Genomic DNA, 25,715 nt, shown 5'->3' with positions numbered 1-25,715 from the left:
CTTTGAAGTGTCTCTGTACAGATGAATAGTGACTGGTATACTAAACAGAGGAACATCACATCCTCCCACAGTAAAGCTTTCCAAATGGTCACCTCATAAACAAAGTTCCTGGAAATGCACAGTGAACCTGTTTTTAATGAGTCTTTTCACTTTTACCATGCTTTCAAAGACAAATATAAATGCAGTTCACAAAGGCAGATGGAAAGACCTTTTTCCATAGGAGCCCTCATGGCTGGAAGAAATAAAGATTTTACTTGACTTGGCATTTACAATGACCGGTTCATGAAAACATGTGAAAGCATCTCAGAACTGTTGTTTCAATGAGTCTTCCAACCACATCCACACATGAAGATGTCACCAGTGTCCCACACAACCCAAGCTACTGAGGTGGATTTTTTTTCACTGTACTGTAAAAATAACAGCATGCCTGTTACCCTGCTTGCTTTTAACTTTTTGATATAAACTCTCTGATCACTTTATTAGGTATACCTGTTCAATGGTTCAAAAGTGCAAATACGTAATAAAGAAAGTACATAGAAGCAAGTGCAGTGCATTTAGTCATGAAAGTTAAAACTCAGCATCAGAATGGGTAAGAAAAGATATTTGAGTGACTTTGAATGTGTCATGGTTGTTGGTGGTCTTGCAGGCTTTCCTGTGGTTTCCCCCAAATTCTGACCCCACCATCAGAATGTCACAGCAGAGCAGGAAACATTTTTCCAATCTTCTATTGTCCAATTTTTCTGAGACTGTGTGAACTGTAGCTTCAGTTTGCTGCGCTGAGCTGGCAGCAGTGGCCCCTGGTGTGTAGCCCTTCATGTTCTATCAGCTCAAACCAGTCAGGTCATTATCTGTAGACTCTGCCATCAACGTGACATTTTGGCCCAAAGAACTGCTGTTCACTGGACATTTTCTCTTTTTCTCAACATTTTCTGTAAACTATAGATGAGGGTTGTGGGAAAAAATAACAGGTCAGCAGTTTGTGAAATACTGAGACCAGCCCGTCTAGCACCAACAATCATGACCCAAACCTAATCACTCAAACCACATTTCTTCTTCTTAATTCTTTCATTCTTTCTCATTGGACACTTAAGAGAAAGTTGAAAGACTTGGAGGCAGACACATCTGGCTGCAGATGCTTTGATTAATTCACAATTATGGCTGATTCTGGTAAATAGTTGCTGCTTAAATTGTTGTGTATGTACCTGTGCTGTGCTGCATATGGACTACATATCTTGTATTATGTTTTTTGTGTATGACTGTTTAATTTTGTCTGTCTGAAACTCTATTCACTGCTGCCACAGCTGCTGTCTTGGCCAAGACACTCTTGAAAAAAAGATTTTTAATCTCAATGAGGTTTACTTCTGGTTAAATAAAGGTTAAATAAATAAATACATTCTGATGTTTAATTTCAGCATTTTATCTTGACCATGTCTGCATGCCTAAATGCATTGGCTGCTGCCTTTTTTTCCTTTAATTTGACATTCTTGATCTCAACAATATTTTCCTGGATAAATACCTTTAAATCAGTGAGTAAAAATGTGCTTGACTGATTACATATTTGCATTCAGGAGAACTTGAATGTCTGAATCACATGAACCGCTCAGGCATATTTATGTTACATACTTTTTCTACTTGGTAAAATTATGTTGCAAAGTTTTAAGTATTACCTCTCTTTCTCATGTCTGGCGCTTTCATACCATATCTCTTTTATTTCACGTCATGTTTGTATACAGGTGCATTGCAAAACTTAGAATATCATGTAAAAGTTATTTTGATTTTATTCCAGCAGTGAAACCTCCATGTATTCTAGATTTGTCTTAACAAAGTGAAAGGTATCAAGACTTTTTGTTTTAATCTTGATGTCAAAATCCACTATCTTAAAATATTTGAATAGTACACCACTACAAAAAAGGATAAATACAGCATTGTTGACCAGGTGAGATGCTTATAAAGTTGTCCGTGGTTCAGGAGTGGCTAAACACTTGGAACACAGCACTTGTAAAGCAGGTCTAGATCAACTGGAACTCCCTGAAACTCCCTTAAGTTCTGTAATCTTCTATGTTTCACAGTCCTCTGACTGCTGAGCTCATCCCTGTTGCTTGTGCACCTTTTTCTTACCACACCTTTCCCTTCCAGTCAACTTTCCATGAGTATGCTTTGATACAGCCTCTGAGAACAGCCTGCTCTATCCCTCTGTGGCTTAATCTCCTTATGGAGGGAGTCAATGTCTGTCTTCTGGACAAAAGTTGAGTCAGCAGTCTTCCCCATGATTGTGGTTGTGTGAATGAACTAGAGTGAGAGAATGAAGGCTCAGGAAATCTTTGCACACTGAACTGAGATGGCAGATTTTTGATTTACATGAACTGTGGGCTGTAATCATCAAGATTAAAACAAAAATAGTGTTAGGATATTTTACTTTGTATGAGATGAATCAAGAATTTATGGAAGTTTTGAAGTCAATCACTAGAAAAAAATGAACTTCTACATAATATTCTAATTTTTATGGGCTGCACCTGTATATCAAAGTGTTTTGGCATATACCTTGTTAGTTGCATTAAAATTGACACCATAAATTACTTTCTTGCTACATCTTTTAAAAAATACTTTAAGCATAGAAGAGGAAAGAGGGCTTATTATCAAGTTAGTGCTAATAAAAAAGATGCTTTAGTCATTGGCTTCGTCTCACTGAAAAATTTAAACAAAGTACAACCCCAGTCTAATCAGGAGTTAAAAATCTGCACTTTTAGAAACAGGGAGAAAGTGAAAAACAAATCTGTATTTCTACAATGTAACCTATTATCAAAACTGTGAATATGTCTACTAAATAGAATGTCCAGGTTCATGTAAAAGTGAACATGAAACAGTCTTTGGAAATATATGAGAGCACTACATGAACAAAACCTGCAGATGTAAAGATACACCAGTAGTTTAGTTCAAAGAGAACAGAAATAGGTTTCATTATAGCAAATATAAAGGAACATAAAAGTCCAGGCATTAAACTCAATATAAACACAAATACCAAATTTAGGGGGTGATACATTATGTGACTTGCAGCTTCAAAGTCGCAGAGAGAGTTCAAGTGAATGAAGCTCTTTAGAGGCCTTACAAACCACTGACCATTTAAAAATAATTACTGTTTGTATTTTTGGTTCTAAACACCAGATCCATTCACTACTGCAGAAAAGCACCAAGTATTCCCTGTAGTTTTTGAAAAATGCACAGAAGAGTGGCATAAGGGTTAACAAACATAGGGAAAGTTAAACATCTTGTCAGATGGACACAAAGTCCATTATTGTACTTTTTGCCCTTTACTACTGATCAGAATAGCAGATGGTTTCTCCACGTGCCGCACGTTAAGAACAGGGTGTTCTGGGGGTTGTATCTCTGGTGTTGCTAAATCCCATGTTACAGTGTGTATAGGGAGAGAATACAGTTGGATGAGGTTCAGCCAGACAAGAGATCACATCTAACAAGACAATAGATCACATTGAACAAGACAAGAGATCCCAGAACAAGACAAGAGATCACACCAAATAAGACAAGAGATAAGAGATCACATCAAATAAGATATCACATATCACACATCTATAATGGGCGTCATATTTCTGGAGTTCAAGGCAGGACCAAGAGACCTGATTTACATTACAACTGGAACCTGACAGTTTTGCATGTGCAAAAACAAGTAAATACGGAGAAAGTCAGAGAGAGATGTAAAGAATAAGAGGGGATTACACAAGAAGAATTATTGTATTCAATCTTAAATTGTATTATTAACATAGCATGTAAAAATGGTTGATGTTAGGTCCATGTTTTGGACAGGAAATCCAAGAAAAAATCTGCAAGCCACTTCACTAAAATAACTAACAAACCAACTCACTAACTGGTTAAATAAATAAATAAATAAGTAAGTAAGTAAGTAATAAAATAATAGGGAGAGATCGGGCTTTAAATTCAAGTACACTCAAAGGGTTTTTGACTTTACGTTTTATACCAACAGGACTTTAAAGCTCTTGGAAAATCTCAGTACCTTGTGAAAAAGAGCAATCAATCACAGGCTTCAGAGTGAACTATGCCCATGTCATCACTCAAGACTTTAACGGTTCAGTTCACCATGTTGATATAGTGAATTCAGGCTCAACAATGAGTGCATGGACTGTCAATATGGACTACAATTGTACAAGGCAGTGTTTTAAAACATCAGTAGGTTATAACTGCAGAAATAAATCATAAAATTGAAATAGTTGAAAACCAGCTATTATTTCAGCAAGATTAAATGTCTTGTGGTTCTAATCTAGAAACAAAATATGTTTTGAGATGAAGCAGAGATGGAAAAACATTGGTCAGCTCTTCTTAAAAGAAAAGAAATGTACATTTTTGGTAAGACGACAAAAATATTGACCCTTAGAAAAAGAAAAAAAAAACTCACCAGTTCACCAAAGTGTTTCATGGCATATTCCAACACTCCTGATGCTGCTTCTGGCTGCTGCAATTTGTTGTTGATGCTGCAAGACACAGGAAAACAAAATGCACGTTATTAGACTCCTTAACACAACGTTCAGAAACATTTTTGGCTTATTCGTGACAAGGAGTAAATGTAGGTATACTGGTTATTATTGTTATTAAAGTGTAGTTAATGCTTAAGGCAAAACATTTAGGAGGTTCAGCTGGCTCTCACTGCATAAATCAGAAACGACCAACTGTTCAATCAAATTTCCTCATTTCAGAAAAGCAATTTTTATTTCTCTCAATGTGCTTCCAAAAAGCTAACATTAAGAGAATAAAATGTCACTTTTTTTCTCCTAAATGCTTAATGTCATTTCACCTGTAGAAGAAAGGTACAAGTGCACTTTATTGCAGCAGGAAATACTAAAGAAACAAAGTTGATATTCCACAGTGACATTTTACTAAAAAACACCACTGAACTGATCAATGACAGCCGAATCGTGGCCAGACACTGACCCAAGCTCCTCCAATGGTTAATGAGACTTGTCTCTGCAGCGTTAAGGTCAAAAGTAAGTAAGTAAAATCAATAAAAATAGTATTTGACAATAGTTTGGTCCTTTTATTGTCAACAAGTCAACTAACAAACATGCCTTAACTGTGTAAAATAAATATTGACTCTTCCTACAAGGTGTTTACGAGCAAAGAAAATGAACCTTCAGACATGTGCTATGCTTTTAGAACAAATGATACGCTATCTGTCAGGACAACACAATTCCCAAGGGAACACCCTCCACTCACCCACACCACCACCACATCTGGAAACACTTGTAGAAACCTTAAGTCTATTATATTTCCTCTGCTGCTAAACCCGTGTGCAGCCACGGCCAATACATCTGTAAAATGTAGCGTTTGAAGAGCACAGGTATGCAGTGGTGTTCCTGAGGACAGCAGGAGAAAGCTGATGAAGGACACTTAAGCTTATGTGTCAGAAACTTGGTTTGACAAAGGTTAAAGGCCAAAAACTGTGATGAAACTACACAGCAAGTGGCCGTGCTGAAGCTTCGAGAGCTGCTGGTGAAGTCCAGCATGATGACAGGTGAAATAACAAACCAACACAACAGGAGCCGTCAAGTACAATGGTGGAAACAGAAGGCAAACTGACCAATGAAAGTAACTTTCAAGAAGCATTCTTTTAAGCAGTGTTCTGTGACAATCAGCCAATGTGTGTCCGAAGAATGAATTTACATAACTAAAGGATGCAATAGTTCTTTCCTGGTACTGATTCTGGCTGAAGAATCTTTAACTAACTGAAGATGAAGCCTGATACTAGTGCAGTTTTTAATTTTAGTATTCCAGCTCTCTGTAAATCTCATCAGTCTCTGGAGTAACATTATTGTTCATGTGAGTGTCCAACTCCCAAACCAAACATTAGACAAATACAACCCAAACACTGCACAACAATAGCTGATAATAAACAGAGCACATATGGTTTTAGATATGACTGTATTGCCTAAGATCTGTTTCTATTCATGCAAGCAAAGCAGTTTTGGCTATTTGTGGTGGCTTTTATTATTTACTGTAATCTTTTTACATATCCAGACTTTAACACAATTCTCCTTTAGGCTCTTGTTTTTGTCCAATATGTGCATTGACTGCAGACATACAGCTTTCTTCTGAGGGGAGTGACTGCAAATGTGGGCAAACTGAGACAGACTTTGGAAACAGCAATAACAGTTAGGTATAGTAAGGCATCCTAATTAAAACATAAAACAAATCAAGATGGATAACGGATGTACTCTAAAATTGGTGAAGGCAATATTTTTGTGATACCTCTAAAATTCAATCCCAAACTCTACACTTCAGTTACATCTTGATAAGGAAGGTAGGATATTTGATTTTTACCAATATCTGATTTAGGCCAGTACTTACAGCTCATGCACTGGTCGTAAATACCAGCAGAAACATTCCTATCTGCATATAATTAAATTTTCAGGCTCATATCTGCAGATTCGACAGCCAATGCCATGCATCCCTGGTCTTTACTGTTTAAAATCCATTGTGATGTTAAAGGCAAAGTGATTTTAAAAAAATGTGCCACTGTCCAAGTAAGAATAAACCTAATTTTAGATTTATCATATTATTTCTGTAAAGCTGCAGGGATTTAACTCTGAAGTAATTTGATTGCATTTGCTATTGGACTCGGGTCAAGTGAACATTTGACTTTTGCTTTTGAAAGTCATTAGTTTATGTGTTAATTTTATGTAACTGTCCTGCTGCAGTATGAAGACATCAAAACACAATGGGTGAAATCCGAGCAGATAGGATTGCTCTGCACATCTCAGAGTTCATGCCGCTTCTTTGGACTTCATATTACCTCCACCAGACAGGGTGGTGGTATGCATAGGATTATGTGCTGTTCTTTTTCTCAGACACTCTCCTCTTTCTACCTCTCTGGTAGAAGTTCATCTGTGTCTCATCAGACTATAAGATCTTGTTTCAGAACTCTACAGAGTTTTTGAAGTATTTCTCTGGGAACTGTAACCTGGCCTTTGGTTTCATAAGATTTATACGGAGGTTTCATCTTGTGGTAAACCCACTGCAGTTATTTTGGTAAAGTTGTCTCCCTATTGTGGTTTTTCACTAAAATATGCCTGTGCAGTGAAGTGGTTTGCTTTGGAAAAAAGATTCTTCTATCATCCACCTCAGTAGTCTTTCTTGGCCTACCATGATGATCGTAGTGGCCGTATCCACAGGCTGTTTATAAAAGGTAGCCACAGTGATGCCAACCATTGGCTTGATGATGACGATTTTGACCATCCTTTTCTCTGTGCCTGAGGATATCCTATGGTCTAAATAGGATATTTTTCAAGATGAACAACAAGCTGTGAGCTTCAGTCCTCTTTGCGAGTTAACCTAGCAGCCTCTGTACAACTTTGTCCTCATTTTTAGATCAAAATAGTGCTAAACCACTGTTCCTATGAGATGCTATCCATGCCATCAGTTTACAGTTGTTTACATCAGAATAAAGAGAAGAGTTGCAGCAAAGCAGTGATCAACAGGAAAAGCTCTTGGGCTACCAGTGGTGGGTAGCTGCGTTACAGTTCAGACAAAAGATGTGATCAAGCTTATGGGTCCGAACTGTTAGAAATATTAAGAACTAGTTTAACAGACTTGTAATTCTGTTGCTGGTGACTGACAGATCTGACTCTTAACTGATAAGCAAGCTAATTTCATGCATCTCTAACAATTAGATTTCTTTCTTGCAGCCAATTAAGTTCACCCTGATGGCCATTAGAAGGAATGCAGACTTGAGGCTCAACCTCAGTGGTTTTACAAGATCATGAGGCTAAAGCCTGGTTATTCTTTGGCTTTGAATCTATACTGGTACTACACTTTAGAGCAGTGATCATCAACTGGTGGCCTGAGGGCCACAGCAGGCCCCTCACACCCCAGAAAATGATCAAGTTCAGAAATATGCAGAAGAAAAAAATATGTTTATGCATATCTCATCTGTCTTAAATTCCCCATAGCTATTAAAATAAACCCAAAACAATTGTGATTGAAGCAATTTTATCCAGATTGGTCTGATATTCGATCCATTTTACAGAAATCCACCAGTCAGCCAGGATTAACAAATATAATGCATAATAAACAGAGTTCATTCTTGATTAATTAAACTGTGGTTTTCTCTCCACTTCAGGAGAAGGCTAAGAAACAATAATCAATAAAGAACCCATTTCTTGCATGGTTTTTCATCAATCACGATGCAGTGTATTAGCATCAAACTCAGTATTAGGGAATATAAAAATCCCAGAAATATTCAGCTAAAATATCTCAAGTGCCTGCTTGTGGCTGGCTAAGGTACCATAAAACACCAAATAATAGCCCGGGCGTTTATTTGTCTCAATCCCTGAGCAGACCAGGCGTTTATCAGGGACCAGGCGGCTATTTGGAACAGGCGTTTAATTCCTTTCTCACAAAAATCTTGCTTAGCAAAAATTGGACAAATATGGTAAATTTAATCAAACTATTTATTTACACCAGTATGAATATCACTTTTACATTTTTAAGACAAGATTACAGTACCATAGTTATACTTTTGTCTTCTTCTGTCAACTCAACACTCTCTAAACACTTTAAACACTGGTAAGGAACTAAACAAACAAAGCTGACGACAGACAGTCTAAAGTTAATGTCATACTTTTTATTTTTTGGCTGCACCGGGGCATGGCGCTGCTATCTCACTTGAGAAAACGAGCAAGGAACAGGGGTGCCCCAGCCAATGAGGAGGCTCGTACACGCAGCCAATCAGGCTCAGGTCAGAGGGAGCATTCCTATTGGCCGCTGTAGCTTCCGTATCTCAGCTCAGTGAGAAGTTGATTCAATGGCGGAATTCGCGGTGTTCAGTCCTGTGTAGAATTTGTTCATGATGAGATGAAGTGTTTTCTTGCCTGTGATTCGGCCATTGATTTCAGTGGAAAAGCAGAGCAAAATCACTCCACGAGCACTTTGCCAGCGGACATTCTCACCCATGAGGAGGCACCACAGACTGTAGAAGGGAGGCACGTAAAGAGAGGGGCGGAGCTACGGAGCTCAAACAGGGTGAAGAACAGGAATGAAGGGGGAGATGTGAGTTGATTCTATACGGTCCTCATCTCATCTTAGTCACATATCGGAGCTGTAAATAAATTACACCCGGCATTTATTTGGAACAGGCGTTTATTTGTCAAAATGTACTGCCACACCCGGTGGTTAATTGGGACCCTGCAGTTATTTGGTGTTTTACAGTATAGGGACTGAACTCACTTCTAGAAGCTACAAAAAAGTATACATTTTTAAAAAATGTGTTAATAAGACCAAAATGTCTCTTTGTTTTGGTTTATTTGAAAGTCTGGCCACCAAAGCATCAACGAGGAAAAAGCTGGCCCTTGTAAAAAGGTAGCTGATGACCCCTGCTTTAGAAGCCTATGCCAATAAGAGGTCTACATACTTCTGTGATGAGTTTGTCAGTGTTGCTCTGCAACACCTCACCTCCTCTCTGCTTATTTGTGTGCAGGAAACATGGCAACTGAAACCAAGCTTGTTATGTTGGAATTTGGAGCTTTTAAATATTAACAAGCACTTGATTATACTGCAATTACAGCAAAGAAGAAAAGAGGAGAGACATCACTGAATCGATTGCAACAAGGAAAGGGGGATTCCTTGCACTTGTTCGGCCACTGAGAGGAAATGCAGGAAATCATCATCATGGGCCTTGGAGCCTGTGCAATTTTAATGGGTAATAACTATCTATTGCATGAGAGTTGCACATCAGGCAGCATATGTAGGCCTCCAAGTATGTACAGGGCTGTGAAAAACCGCTGTAAGAATAATGTATGCTATGACACAGATCTGATGAAGAAAAATATAGCAGGTTTTAGTCCAGGTCTGATGTTCTGTCTCTGTTAAATTCAAAATTGCAGACCAAGCATGTGTTTTCCCTTCAGTGTGTATCAGATATGGATCAAATTAAGGATTAAAATGAGCACTTGAACCACATTTTGAACATTTAGTTTCAAATGTAATATGGTGGTGCACTGATCCAAACAAACAAAAAGAGCATGACGGTCCAACAATTATGAAACTGCCTGAGCTCTAAAAAATTAGTTTTACATCACTGAAGCTTCATATCTTTTGGTTTCTTCTTCATAATATGTGCACATACACCCTGAAACATCCTCATACTCAATATCCTAAAACTGCTAATCCATTCATGGGGAACGCTGTAAACCAGTCACAGAGCGAAAGACGACCATTCATGCTCTGGTGATTTAAAATTACCACTTAACCAAGAAACCTAATCTACTTCTTGCTATGGGAGGAATTTGGAGCTGTGCAGAACACTTGCTGTGAGGCGACAGTGCTAACCACCGCCAACATTGAGCTGCCCAACACATTACAAATTATGAAACAAAATCTAAGTTATTTCCCTGAAGGACAAAAAACCCCAGAGTGCTCTTAAAACTGCAACACTCTTCAGAATTGATTTACACACAACAATCTGACGCAAACATGACAAAAATCAAACTTTACTTTCATCCTGCATTGCCATCAATATATCCTCTCATAATAATAATAATAAGAATAATAAATTTTATTTATAGAGCGCTTTTCAAGAACTCAAAGACACTGTACAAAAACAATAAAATGCATTGCAAAGAAGCCAAGAACAGGACAGTGACCCGATCAAGCAAACAAGTAAACAAACAGACAAACATGCAGACAAAGTGACGAGACAACAACAACAGAGTCAAACATTAAAAGCCATTGAGTCATACACCCCAGCATTTCCAGTGATTTTCAAAATACACTGCTTTAAACAGATGATCAAGGGTGCAAAACTTCAAGACCTGAAGGAAATCAGATTGGACTGAATGTGATTGCATAAGAGAAAATGAGATCATTTCAGTAAATAGACATTTTCTATGACTCCTTTGGGGCTCAATAATTCCATGAACGGTTTCAGCATCCCATTAAATAACAATCCCACAGCCTTCAATAAACACATCCAGTACAAGAACTAACATTGACGATATCACAAGGGCATGCTGTCTGACTTCAATCAAACCATAAGTTGACTACTTGTAGTCAAATAATCCACTTTTAAGCACCAAAAGAACTGAACAGCTTCAGAGTCTCAACACACACAAGCAGTAGAGGTATGCTAAAGCTGCCCAGATGTGGTTTCTTCTGAGGAGACAAATCAGAATAAGGCCCTTCTCTCTTCATACCCTGGAGATTTCATTGTCCCTCAGCTAAAGCCATCTGGCTGCCAGTTCCAAGCACACGCAGTCTAAACACATCCAGATGACACAGAGAGAAAAAACTCTATCAAACTATGAGCAAGCAGAAAGCTTCTCAAAACCCCTGTCATATCTTGCTCTCATCCAGAGCCACAGCACTGCTTCCTGACGGGAACTGAGACATGGACCAGTGACTAAAAAAGAAAAAAAGCTTGAGCTTAACCTGCAAAACTGTCATGATTTATTCTTTCTTATGACATAGTTCAGACACTTTGCTGTGTACCCTGAATCAGATTTCTTTGAGGTTAAATTCTAAACCTTGAATGAGGTTAGCATGCGACTCTTTCCCCATTCAGGTCCAAAAGGCTGGATGCTAAATAGCACAGTCTAAATGCCCAAGGCCAGTATGTTAGGTTTGTGGTATAAACAGTATGTAACTGCTTCAGAGTGAATTAAAGAATACAGGCTATTTTAAAAGACAAATGCAGATCCAGTAACCACAACTGACCATATCCTTGGCCAAATGCAAAACAAGAGGTTCACTCTGTCATCTCTCTGTCTGGCCTTTTTAGCGACTGTACTCATAAAAACAGAGTACAGCTATGTTATTCATATCTGTTGAGAGAAGATAAAACACCTGTAACAGTATCCTGCCATTTATTAATTCATGTTACTTAAAGAAGATGCCCCTTGATTAGCAACTGATCATTATTAGTCATTCATTTTTATTTTTTAATGAGTGTGTGTAGATCGGAATGAATGCTTCTAGTCACTGATCACCACAATTGATCATTTTGGATAATACACAGCCATCTGTGGCTGAAAGAAGTCAAGGTGAATCAATTATTGGTATCAAAATAATGATGTGGCTGATAATCTGTATTGTAAAACTATTAACAAGCGAGCTACTTGCAAAGTGTGATTTCCACTCTGGTTTTCTCTCCACAGTCTCATCCACAACACTATCTGACAGAGCAGTGTTTCCCAACCATTTTTCCTTGGAGACCCCCCTACATGTTCCTAAGAAAAGCGGGCCCCCCAGGACCCAAGAGAGAGGAAAAAGTGACACACTGCTGTCAAAAATCAACATACATTTTAATTGTTTTACTAATAAAACCCTAAAAAAGGCCTATGCATGGCAGACTGGCAGACTCAGAGCAGATAAAGCCTCACACCCCCTCTAAGATCTATGGCACCCCCCTTTGTGTTATGAGGCTGATCACCTTTATATTTTCTGGTGACGCCCAAAGATACAACTGTTTTCGAAAATATCTATACAAATATCTAACAGATTCTTGGGCAGTCTGTTCCTTTTAACTTTAACCTCGCTTTATTTGTGTGATCTGCCAGAAAAAAACAGGATGTGACAGATACCTGCTGAAAATATTAACAGTAGCAGCAGAAAGGTTATCACCTACAAATGGTTTCAGATGGATCCCCCAAAATAAACAATTGAGTAGAAATTATAAGAGAAATGTATGAGTTGGAAAGACTGACTTTCTTGCTGAGACCAATAAGGATTGGGGTATCCCTGGCTTTACTTTTAAAATATAGACAGAGATGGCCAATGTTATTGAAATATTTAAAGGGAATCCTTGAAAACTCAGCGAGAGAAACAAATCGTGTTCAGCTTCTGTGTCTCTGGAGTGTAACACAATGATTTATGCCACCGCATGCTTTAAACCACTTTGTATACATGTGATGTTGTAATATATATCCACCAGCGATTACCTTTGGTCAGACAGAACCAAGAGGGAGCCAAAATATAAATATCATTTTCAAATAAAAATCTAAAAATAAAATTCAGTTTAAATGTGGTTTGGCGTATTCATTGAGAAGAGAAATAAGATCCCTGGGGAAATTGCAGATGTTTCCCCCCACAGAGGGTGAGATGTATATGAATCACACAGAGGAAAACCGGGCCTCACTACTGGACCAAATCTAATCTAATTAGGAAGATATCCACTTGATCCTTACTGATTTTTGGGCCCCTATTGCTTGCCAAGAGCTGACTCCATTCCTTAATGTTGAACTTATAACATCAGAAAGGAAATGACTAACAACACTGTGTTCAAAGGGCAGCTCAATCAAGGCTATTAGCTTGATTTATGTTGGTTTTTGTTTAAATTTGATATTTGTACAGTAGGATTAGAAGTTTCATGATTTACATTTTAAAAAGAAAATTTGTTGTTTTCATCACTGAAATCAAAACCAGGGTGTACGATTCTCCAAGAGTATTTTTCTCTCAGCTCTTTGCCTTTGCATGCAGCTGTATAAACGACGATGAACTCAAGCCACGCAAGCTATTGGCCTGTTGGTTTGTTTCAAAGAGGTAGCAGACACAGACACAAGTCCTGGTGCACGTCCCCACTGAGTATTTATGTGACCCAGTTTGGGATTCAAAATGTAAAGTTCTGCAAACCTTTGCTTCTACCTAGACTGTGTTTGTTTACTGTAACTGGTATGCTTTGTATCGTGGTAACTGCTTTTTATTTGTATATTGATTTCACATCTGTTACAACTTCCCTTTTACCTCCGAAGGGTATGTGAGGACAAAGTTGCTGAAAGGGCCGTGACGAAAGCTTGGAGTTGTCGCCGACCCACAAGTGCTGTTTGGCAAGGGGTAAGTTGAATCAGTTACAAGACAGACAAAAATTGACACGTATAGTTTTTTCACTGTTGGATTCAGATGAAGGTAGCTGGAGGCATAAATGCGGATAATGTGAATTAGATCTGTGGCTTTAGCAGTAAAAGTTTTGCTGGTCCATTACTGGGGTAAATCCATGACACCACTGTTGTAAAAAAAACCAAAAAGATAAAAATTAGCGGGACACTGGCTCTGACACTTGACTAGCGTTCGTGTGAGAAGAACATTTCATCAAGGGGGCAGCCAAAACGCAATCAATGAATCCCCAAGCAGAATGAAACCAACAAAAGTCTAAGAGATGGATTTCTTTCCATTGCAAAAACTTTGTCCCTGAAGAATGCAGATGAGAAGCGGGTTTTACTAAATTTGTTGACATCACTTTCTACGCTACATCAACCAAGCATGGTCTCGGAAACAAACACCTCTTAAGGGAACGGGGCATAAACAGGGCAAGTAAATAAACAGTCTACCTTAGCTGACCTCATGTTTACGAGAAAATATGTCAGTCAGGGGGGCGCTATGTAATAGTTGGATTAAAGAGTTGTTATACTAAACAAGATCATTTTATTCTGACAAACAGGTGGCATGCATTTGGAAGAAAATCCTTGAAAAATAAGCCTCACATAAAAAAATATATAAAAACAAAAGTTGCAAAGACTTGAAACATGCAATGCTCAAAGTTCTTAATGTTGATGTTGTATTGGGTCTAAAATAGAGCGACTATTATTATATGGTAAGGCTAGGTGACAATATTTTAAAACATGCAAATGGGGACACTTTAATTTGACCACAAAACCATAATGTATGAGCTCATGGTGCAGTTGGATTTTTCATCCGTGCATCTTACAACACAGCGGAAAGTTCCTCAGCAAATGAAGAATCATGTCTCCTGAAATGTACCAGAACTTACTTTAAAAAATCTCATTATTAGCACCAGTTAACACTAAACACAAGGATTTCATTGGTGTAACCGAATACATTTTTCCTAAAAAGCTGGCTATCACCAGAGCTTGCCTCACTATAATGTGTCACATCCATGCTTCCAGCCTGTACCCATCATTTCAGTTAGCTGATACTAGGATAGGTAGTATCAGCACTGTCACTACCTGGAGCTTGCATGGTTCGTTGAAGGCGGTGGTGTTGTGTGGGCTGTGATGGCCAAGTGGCAGGGTAGCTAATGCATGGTGGGCGTGAGAGCTAGCCTGGAGGGGAGCTGGACATACTGAAAATAAAACACTGGCAGAGGAAGTTCCCACTTGACAACCCTGGCGTAGTGCCGGTTTTTTTCAGCCCATCGATCTGCATAGTTGAGTAGTGGGGGCCAATTTATAGAGCTAATCTGGGTAAGGGGTTCTTTCACTAAGCGCTCATCCTTTCAGTAGGGCACAAGTATCTTGTGTTCACTTCAAATAAAATGGCTTTGAACTGTATATCAAGTACTCTCATGGTGGGTGGCTTAAAATGGACACTTGGGGAAAAAGTGGAAGCCCCATGTGTTAAAAACATGGGAGAAACAGCAAATTTCTCTTGAAGAGAATTCAGCTCTCTCTATCAAAAATTAGGCACTCTCAGCCAGATTTGGCATCCCTCTTTAGTGCATTGAAATTGAAAGCTTAGACTGACCTGTAAAACTTAATTACAAGCCCCATTTGGAGAGACATAAAACCTTACCTTTTTAAAAAGTCCTTATTCTTATGTTAACCCCCCCCCCCTTCTTTCCTGAGTATTTTGACTTTCTGATGCAAAGTTGTCTGATCTCTTAGTTTCAAAGGGAGGAAAAATGCTTAATTGCTACCTCAAACAAAATAAATAAATAAAAAATTGAAGACGAACACTTGCAGTGTGTACAAAATACAGCACTTTCTGAAGGAAGCTTGCCTATCCGATGTTACATTCATGTCAGTATGGATTAGTTAAGCGACAACCACATGACAAGACATAAACAAATCAGTGGTGAACTTAAGTTCATTGTGTAATAGTAATTTTTTTTGGTTTGAATAGGGTTATATGAATAGGGCTATGACAGCGATTGATATGATATAATGGAGCAGAGTGAAGGGGAGTGAGAACTACAGTTACCATCAGCCCTTGTGTACCCATCAATCTTTGTGCTCCACTCGGTGGCTTGATCTAACAGTGCGAAAATTATGGATGCTACAAGTGGCAATGGAGCACCAATGACAATGTTTTAGAGACTGTGGAGGCTCCAGCGACTTTTAAAATTGGCACGTGGAAGCAGTTTGGTTTCCTGGTGTCAAGAAATAAGAGAAGAGAAAAGGTGACTTACAAACAAAAAATAACACGCAGACACTGACCGACTGCAGTGACACACATGATGGGAGAGTATGAGTGACATAAGGAGCTACTTGGAAAATCATCAACTTGAAAAGATTCTTAAAGATGTGAGGAGCAGAATCCAGCCAGGCCAAAAGACTCTAAAGGAAGTGTTCATAATCCCACTCATCAGATCACTGTATCAGTGAATATATTGCCAAATACCTACAGCTATTTTCATTGGTGATCCACAAAGGTTTCAGAAGGTGAGTAAACACACTGGAGCCCAAGTATAAGTTTACATTCTTAAGCCTAATGCACACCTATAGCACTTTTTGCATATACTGTAATACTCAAGATGCAACTTTTGTTTAATGAATGTCTAAATCACTTCTTTCCAAGTCTTTATTTGTTGCTTTGGATTTGTTTTATATTGAAAAAAGTACCATACTATGGACTTTTTACTGAGGTATAATCGAACTGTGAAACTCTGATACCGTTACATCCCTTGTATACAGATAAATCAAAACTGTATTTTTTGCTGATATGCTGATATTTACAGATTCATTTTAGCCAATACTGATATCGATGCCGACATTTGAATATGCTTTTCAGACAAAAAATGTCAGTCCTTTTGGGCACACTTTAAAGTGTAAGGATGACCAAGGAAACAAACTTTAGTCCTTGAAATACACTTAAAGTTTAAAGAATGAGGATAAATGAAGAAAAAGACCTCAACTGACATAGGTCTGTTGGTTCAGACTAAAACTCCACTAATTTACTACTATATATGGACAAATTTACAGACTTATGTTGAAATACACAGGCAAAATATGAGATGCACATACTGGCAGAAATTTTTATATCTGTCGATACCGATATTTGCCTTTTTAAGCTAATAACTGCCGATACCAATACCAGATCAATAATCTTGTGCATCCCTACTTTCAATTCGTAAAAATCAGGACTCTAACTGTTCAAAACTGGACATAATACTGCTCCCAGATATTTACTGGGACTCAAGACACAGAGCTTGAACACAAGATGATTCTGATCAAATTAGAACATAGGTCAACCTAGAACACTGATCCTCAACTGGAGGCCCAAAGACCACATCAGACGTCCCACAGCTTTCCATCCAGCCTCCAGAAGATCAACTAAATTCAGAAGATGTGCTGAGGACAAAAAAAGGTTGTTTTCTGTGTTAATTTAACCTTTCAGGTGCATAGAGTGTGTTTTTCACTACCTCAGAATTAAAACTAAAGACCCTTTCCTTCGTGTGTTTTTCACCAATCAGGATGCTGCATATTCAAATCAAATTCTATGTGGCTTATAAATCTCAATCATCCCCTTATGAGCTTGAGTTGACTGCTCAAAGCTAGGATAATTAAGGTATATATATATCAAAGATGATAAAAAATATTCAAACAATACCATGTTCACTAGATAAAACATCGTATCTAATTTCGTTTATTTTTCTGTCCAGCCCTCGTAGTGTCTGCATAGACATAAACTGTCCCTTGTACAAATGTAGTTGATGACCCCTGCCCTCGAATAAGGCATTATTCCTAGCTTCAGTGTCAGTAAAAGGTCTTAAAAATTGGATATTAAGCTAGGCCTTTTACCCATTTGGCTTTCCTTAGAGTTACTCTTTGAAAAGGTCAAATTTAAATCATCCTCAATTGTCTATTAAAGCCTGGTGATTAAGGTAGCACGGACATGCTTTGTTTTCCTTCTCCACTGACAAACTAAAAACCCCACTGGAACATCCGAGTCATGAACAATTAGGAAACAATCAGCATTAATGTGTCCAAAAAATCCAATTTCTCCATCTGGATTACTTTGACTGAGCTTTGAAAGAAAATGATTTTGCCCTAGTGACTGTTAACACATGGATCAGAAAATCAATGGAAGAAAGGCAGGTGCTGTTTCCAAAAAGCCTTCTGAGCACAGGGCGAAATCGACTTGTTTGAAATATGGCTTAAAATGACTGAAATCGTTTGAAAAGAGATGGGAAACATGGTTAGAAATGGAACTGTTCAAATATCAAGCCAATCTGTGTATTTTTGTACAAAATACAGCTGCCAGAGCCTGACGTCTATACTGAAAAAGTCTAAAACTGAGCTCCAAAAGTCAAGCAGCAGATTTGTCCCATAACACATAAAGTCCAGAGATAGAGCACTAAGATAAATGTTTCTACATGACCAGCGCTCCATCTCTCATTCAGGTATCTTACATAACAGAACTGTTTCTGAACAGTTTCAGCCAACACCATTTAAATGAAAACTAAAAACTGTACAACATAAATCTACTGGACTTCTTTGTGCACATCTTCTCCGGAGGTGATGAGCAACATGTTGTGATTACGTAACGCAGATCTTGACCTCTGTGTGTCCAAAGAGACAGCAGTATCACATGCATCACTGCATGAAATAAGCATGCAAACAGAAGAGTTGGTTACCGCAGTTACAAACTTCCTTCATGATTATCCTGGGACATATGTGGCTAAAGGAGAGTTGAACTCATGTGTGTCACATGTGACTAGCCCTTTGTCTCCTATTTTTGCCAAGACAAGAAAGTGGTTGTTTCGTCCCTGAGCAGATGCTGCGGCATGGGGAAGCACTTAGTATTCCCTCACTTTGAAAGTATTTCTTCGAAATGACCAAGTTCACTCACTGAATCATGGAGCTTTGTACAGGAAAAGGCATACGAGATATTTCTTCTTTGGGGTGTTGCAAGGGATTCCAAAGAACAAAACAAACCTGTTTCATTGTTTGTATAGTGACCAAATCATGCTGCTTTATTGTTTTATTTTAAACATGTTTTTGTGTCTTTCCTTTATGTCAGTTAAGCGCGTCATGAGGCCATTGAGACATCAACCATGAAAGTCTAACTCATGTTTACACCCGACTATCACCACACTGGGACAGGGCTGCAGAATGCGTTTCCCGGGTTCCTCACCTTCAGGTCAAGAGGCCAACAGAACAAAGGGTCTCCAGTGGGCCAAAACACAAAAAACCATCTGACAGTTACCTCATTGGAATGCTGCTGCAGCTTTGTGGAAAAAGAGAGCATACAATGTTTTGGAAAGACCTGAGTTTCTTCAGGCTACATATCGACCACATTTTCAGTGAAATTATCCATTAAATATTTCCAATGAAGGCTGCCAGTTCTTTGAAATATTTGTTTAGTTTAGTTCAACTAAATCTCACTGTTAATTGATTGTTGCAATAATTTATTTTTCTTTCTAAACAATGGAAAAAAGTATTGAGTGTATTTGTCAACACATGATTATACAGCTTCAGGGTGTCCCAAATGCAGCTGCCAGAGTTCTGACCTAACAAAGGCATGATCATATCTCTTCCATTTCAGCTTCTCTTGAGTAGCCGTCAGCCCTCTCTTTGGGTTGATTTTAAAGGACCTGCATAAGACTGTGACATTGATAGATTTTTAATTTTTTAAAAATCCAATTTCCTCCAGTCTAGTGAGCTTGAGAACCTCTCGTAAAAGCTTCTGATGTATTCTGGATGAAGAGGTGCTGTTTCCTATGAATCGCCACTGTAAAAGAAGATACGAAATTTAACTCCTTTTTTAATTTTCTCTGCTTCTAACTGTTTTTAATTATCTCTAAAGATGTGGTTTACATTTTAACCTTTTCTTTATATTAACATATTTCACGTTTATGCATATTATGATAACTAATTACTTGAATTCTTATTTTAACCTCCTTCAACCTTGTGTCCTCATTGGAGGACAAAAGTTCTTAAAATTTAATGACTGAAACTTATTTATTTATGCTTGGTAATGTTTGCAGTTCGATATGGCTTCATATTTGACAAATTTTACCAAAAGTAACAATCCACAACACAGCTAAACAGTAAGTACTTATATGAAGAAACTGGGTCTTGATTATTGTTTTACTGTTCTATATCAGGGTTGTCAAACTCAAGGCCTGGGGGACAAATCCAGCTTGTGGTATAGTTATACCCAGCCCCCAACATCATGTATTTCTATTATAACTGGCACACTGCTACCAGGTCTGTAGATTTCCTCCCGTATAAAAATGTCAACTTTACCTTGATGATTTAAAATAACTTTTTTAGTCATAAAAATTAAAAAAGTAAAAATAATAACATAAAAAGTCAGTCATGTAGAAAAATGAATTCTGTGATTACATTTCATATGTTCAATTTTGCAGGTCAAAATTAAGATTTAAATTCATGATTTTTAATTTTTAGTTCATATTTTGACCTTTTGGTTCACAATTTTAAATTCTAAATACTTTGACCTTTAAACTCATTATTTCTAATTTTCTTGCATTTTGACTTTTTATCCTAACCTTGACTTTTAACACATATTTTGAGCTTTCAAATTAACAATTTGAAATTTTAACTCATGAATTTATCTTTCAAACTTATGACTTGACTTTTTCTCATATATTTCCCTTTTAAGCACATTATTTTGATATTTAATTTTGTGTTTTGACCTTTTGAACTAATACATTTGATGTTTTATTTCATAATCTGAGCCTTTAAACTTATTATTACAACTTTTTTAATGTTTTTTTTTTAATCAAATTAAAAGGGCTTCTCCCAGGTCTTACAAGGTCAAACTGCAAAACTTGTTTGTCTCTTAATGGCAATTTAAATCATATATTGGTATCAAGATAGGTGACTTACATCCCTGGCAAACAGAAAAGAAATATTAATTTTCTCTGAATAACTGCTAGTGACAGTTAAACATTTTTTCTTCTAATGCACATCTCTAAAATGCATGCCAGTGCACATCAATTAATCTTGATTTGTATAGTTCCAATTCATAATCCAAGTTATCCCAAGACACTTTACGAAGAGGGCAGGTCTAAACCATACTCTTCAATTTATAAAGACCCAACATTAATCACCATAAGCTCAGCACTGAGCAGCATTGAGAAAAGTTACAGAGGAAAGGAAAACTTTCACTTTAAAAGGGAGGAACCAAACTCACATTGGTAGACAAAGCTTGATAGGCTGCTAAAGTTTTTAGCATTTATGTTTCATGGTAAGTTCTACCTGAGATCTACTGAAGCTAAAAATACTTAATACTCTTTAGGAAAAAAGTAGACCCGAAATGCTGGCGTGTATTTTTTTGTTTTCTGTCCCGTGACATAACTGTTTTTATATCCCAGTGTCACGAAACCTCTCTGTGAAGCAGAGCCACTCAGGCTTACCCAAAGCAGGGGAAACTGTTCCAAAGGGATAGTGGCTAATCCACCTTCCTCCCCTCTAGTCCTGTTTGTCCCTGCTACTGTTGTGTTGCATGGTGAGCAGATGCCTGCTGCCTGGCTCGCATTTGGTGTATGACAACAAATGCCACCTGGTAGCCATCACCGGATTCAGCCAGACCTCTTGAGGAACTGCCAAGGCATGAAGTCCACAGACTAAGGCATGTAGTCCACCACTCTCAGAGCTGGAGGACGCCACGGTGCATACTGTCTACTTCATTATAGGAAATATGGAACAAGTTATTTCACCCTCTTATGTGACCAACTCTGCAGCAAATTATTAGCCTTTGTTATGTTTTGAAAAACTGACTGATGGTAACTAGACTGCTTAACCCAAGTGCCCCATAAATGATACAAAACAGAATCACCATTCCAAAAAAAAAAATGTGGACAAAAGAAATACAAAGTATTTATATGGTAATAATGAATATTTAGTTACTATCTATCAACTATAGTTAGGCCAGTTTTTTAACTGAAAACCAGTGCATATAGGAATTTACAAGAGATGTTGACCAATTTGGGTCCAGTTCTCAACTTATGACAACAACATATTTTAACTCTACATACAGCCATTAAATTTTTTTACTGGATGATCTGGAGTTAGGTCTGGAGTTATTGTACGTGGTGCCAGCTTTCCATCACCATGGAGCACCACAGTGGCAGTCCACTTTTTCAGCAGCTGTGGTTTTAAAAGTAGACTTCCCCAAACCAGCATGTCTTCAGCAGAAGCAAATACCATGAGTTCACGCTCATGTAGCTCAAAGTAGGACCTTCCTCATGGTTGTAACATTTTGGCTGATAATCAAATCTGCAAAAGCAGTACTAGCTTTATGATGTTGCAGCTGATGTTGCTAGCATCAAGGAATGCATGGACATGTTTACCCTAACCCGCTCATAGCTCTGTCCACAATGTTATAGAATATTAAGATCACATCTGAGATGCATCATAACACCCCCAAAAAAAGCCTAGCACGTTTGACTTTTGTCCTGCTTTCTAAGACTTGTTACATGGCTTCAGTGATGTTGGCTATAGTAAGAGCACAGAGCTTATCTTTAGCTACATTAGCTACATAGCTATGTTTGCTACATAGCTTTCCTATCTACGTAGCTTACGCATCTAACAGAGCTACATAAGCTATGTTTGCTATGTTAGAATGTTTTAATGTGGGGCCAATTTTTTTCCTGTAGGCAGACTATTTACTCTGCTTTATTAAATTTTTTGTATTCAGGTTTTGCAGGTAATGTTTTTGACTTCTAACTTTTGGTATTCTGTTACCTTAACCCTTACCCATACTCTAAATGGAAGTCTAATCTGATTTTATTTCAAAAGTTTTAGTGTGCTTCTGTTCTGAGGTATACAACATCTCAGATGACAGTCTGCAGCCAGACTGACTTGGACATCGTGACCATCATAACAGGCCAATAAAGTGTGTATTCTGGCCCCTGCCTTAGGATGAAATCATTGCCCATACGAAAGGGAGACTGAATATTAATTATTTTTGGTTGAACAAAATTTTTGTTTGTCAAGGAAGATAGCAATGCAAATGTGTTTCATGTAAACCATTCACCCCAAGGAATGTAAGTATGCTGTTTGAAATCATGCATACTGGGGGCACTGCATTTGATGCAATATAAAAAGTACAGTTAGCAAAATAACAGTGCTTGTATAAATTCTCAGCATGTTCAATGCAAAAACTCCTCAAAGGCAACCAGTTCTAATTAAAATAGAGCACTATAGAGGCTAATGTCAGCACTTGCAATAAAGAAACACATTTTAAATGATAAAGATAAAGAGCAGCGGCAGGAAATGAGCGTGTTATAGTCCGTGGCGTACCGCAACACAGCAGTAAATTCCTTGTTCCCTTCAGCTGCTGTCTTTCAATGAAAGTTTAGTACTTATGTTTATTTGCTTGAATAACAGCTTCTCAGCACATTAAAGTGTGATCTCCTCTGTATTTCTTCTATTTATCCAGATGCCAAGCATTTGAGAGACACTATTAATCACTTTAGAGACTGATCAAAACCATCATGGTGCTAAGATAATCCAAGCTGAAAAAATAAGCAGGGAAATGTTGACTTCAGCTTTCTTTTTCTCTTCAAACAAAGGAAAATTAATGAATCAAGAAACACTAAGTGAAGGCATCAAAGTGAGTTTTAATGGCTTCAAACATGCCAAAACCAACAGCAACATTTGCAGAAGTAAAAATAAGAATCTTGTGTGCGAACAAAGCTGACAGGTGGAAGGGGTTACTGTTAATAAAGATTACATAATTTAGGGTTTTCAGATAGAAGCACTGGAATCCACTGGCTTCTGCTTTCACCTCCTGCCTTTCCTGTAATTGAACCCATGAGCGCTCTGCCGACAGCTTGGCCCTGGTGGTCACTGTTTGATTGCAAATCATTTTTCCAGCGTATTTAGGGACACAAAAGCCATCTGTGAGCACATTCTGACTGAAAACGCTTTTTTTTCGTCTGCTCACACTTATCAAAGATAGATGACTGCTGTAATGAGCGCAGCAGGGTGTCACACTTGTCTTAAAGAGAAGAGGAAAAAATCTGTTCAAAGAAATGTGTGGGTTTCCAGGGGAAGTCATATAAAGACGGGGGCTTTGGTTAAAGTTTAGTGGATCTCTCTTATGTTAAAGGGAGTCAAGCCCACTTCACACAGAGCCTGGTGAGACATGGTTGGAGGGTAAATGGTGTTTAAAGGAGCTGTTTTGAAGGAAAAAAACAGCGTGAAACTAAACTTATAAAACAGCACCCAGCTGAATGACACAGTCCAGGTCCAGAGGAAAGCGATGCCGTTGGGATGCATTAGTAGAGAGTGAGAGGTGACTCAGAGTAGTCAGGGCAATGAAGAAATCCAGGAAGGTGAATTATTCACATTTTTCCAAAAGACACTGACGCACATCAATGACTTCAGGGCAAAACAGAAAGGATGTGAACAGGCACCACCCACCATCGAACGTTACAACAGTGTGGAGTTAGAACACTTTCCGTCTGTGGAAAAATGATTATGACAGGCGTGGAGGTGAAAATTATAAATATTTCACATAGTTTCAGAGTCTTTTATGTAAGGACAGAAAATTTTGTGCAGATTCTGTCATGGCATCTATTTTAGAAATGTATACCAATAGATCCAATCAGACATTACAAAATGAATCATAGTTAAAGGGGATGACCTGATCATATATCCTGGAGCACAAACCATATTGATCATCTATGAGTGAGATTTGCCAGTGTGATGAGTGATTGAGTGATTCCCAAATTTTTTCTGCTGGGCTCCCATCCAGTAGATTAAATTGTTTTCACGCCCCCTACTCCCATCCATAACAACTCATAAACATATGTCAACATTTAAGAAGGTTGTGGCAAAAGGAAGGAGTGTGGCTCTCCTCATGACCCACAATTTTATGGGGGCAACCAATGGTGAGATGGTACTAATTATATGATCTTGGCTATTTTTAGTCATTTTTATTTCTGGAGTTGATTCACTGGCAGTCCTATGTTTTTCTGGAAGTTTTCTCGCAAGATTTGTCCCCACCCCGCCCATCACTTCTGGCCTTCCCCATGCTGGGAACCACTGCATTATTTTATAAGTATTAATTAGCATAATTATTCGCAGTGCAAGTCTATTTAATGGGCTAATCAGTACCAAAGTCATATATAAAAGGCAAAAAGTCTCAGAGCATTAGCTCAGTTGCTTTATGCAACACACAATTATTTCTTACTGACAAAAAGAAAAAACACTAACAACAAATAGCAACTCCCGACAACTGCATATATTCAAATTTTACACCAAAACTTACAATTGAATCCTACAGCCGATTTTGCTGCTGCTATTCTGGGTGTTCGCCATAACTGCGGTGGTGACTGTGGTGGTAACTGTAATGTCTACTGCTGCCTGTGTAGTGGCAGAGCTGTTTGGATATAAAGTGTCATAGTGCACTGAGAAAGCATCATAACAAAAACAAAAGAAATTAGTTTAGACTTGCGAAAAAGAATTGTTGATGCTCACAATGCAGGAGGATATACAAAGTTATCACAGAGTTTTGAACTGGAGTGAGACGTAATATCAAGAAATTCCAAGAGAGCCACACAGAACAGAACAAGCAAACTGGCAGAGGTAAGAAGAGAAAGACTCTGGAAAGAAAACTAGTGAGAAATGTGTATAAAGAGCCCCAAACAACTGCTAAGACACCAGTAAACGACTTAGCCCAGTCAGGAATTGTAGTCTCAAAGAAAACAATCACTACATCCTTGCACAGGAATGGACTGTGAGGTTGCAGACCAGTAGGAACTCCAC

The 25,715-nt window shown here is 38.1% G+C and overlaps 1 protein-coding gene across 1 annotated transcript in view; it reads right to left on the bottom strand.

Moving 5' to 3' along the window:
- Positions 1 to 25,715, bottom strand: part of mtor (mechanistic target of rapamycin kinase) — a 172,724-nt gene that overhangs the window by 77,957 nt on the left and 69,052 nt on the right. Inside the window, exon 29 of the mRNA XM_041798734.1 lies at positions 4,427 to 4,502. Coding sequence (XP_041654668.1) covers positions 4,427 to 4,502 — 76 coding nt within the window. The remainder of the gene's footprint in view (positions 1 to 4,426; positions 4,503 to 25,715) is intronic.

Source organism: Cheilinus undulatus, linkage group 11 (genome assembly GCF_018320785.1).
Source record: "Cheilinus undulatus linkage group 11, ASM1832078v1, whole genome shotgun sequence".
Taxonomy (NCBI): Eukaryota; Metazoa; Chordata; class Actinopteri; order Labriformes; family Labridae; genus Cheilinus; species Cheilinus undulatus.
Note: the sequence above shows the minus strand (reverse complement) of the source record. Positions and strands in the feature narration are given on the sequence as shown.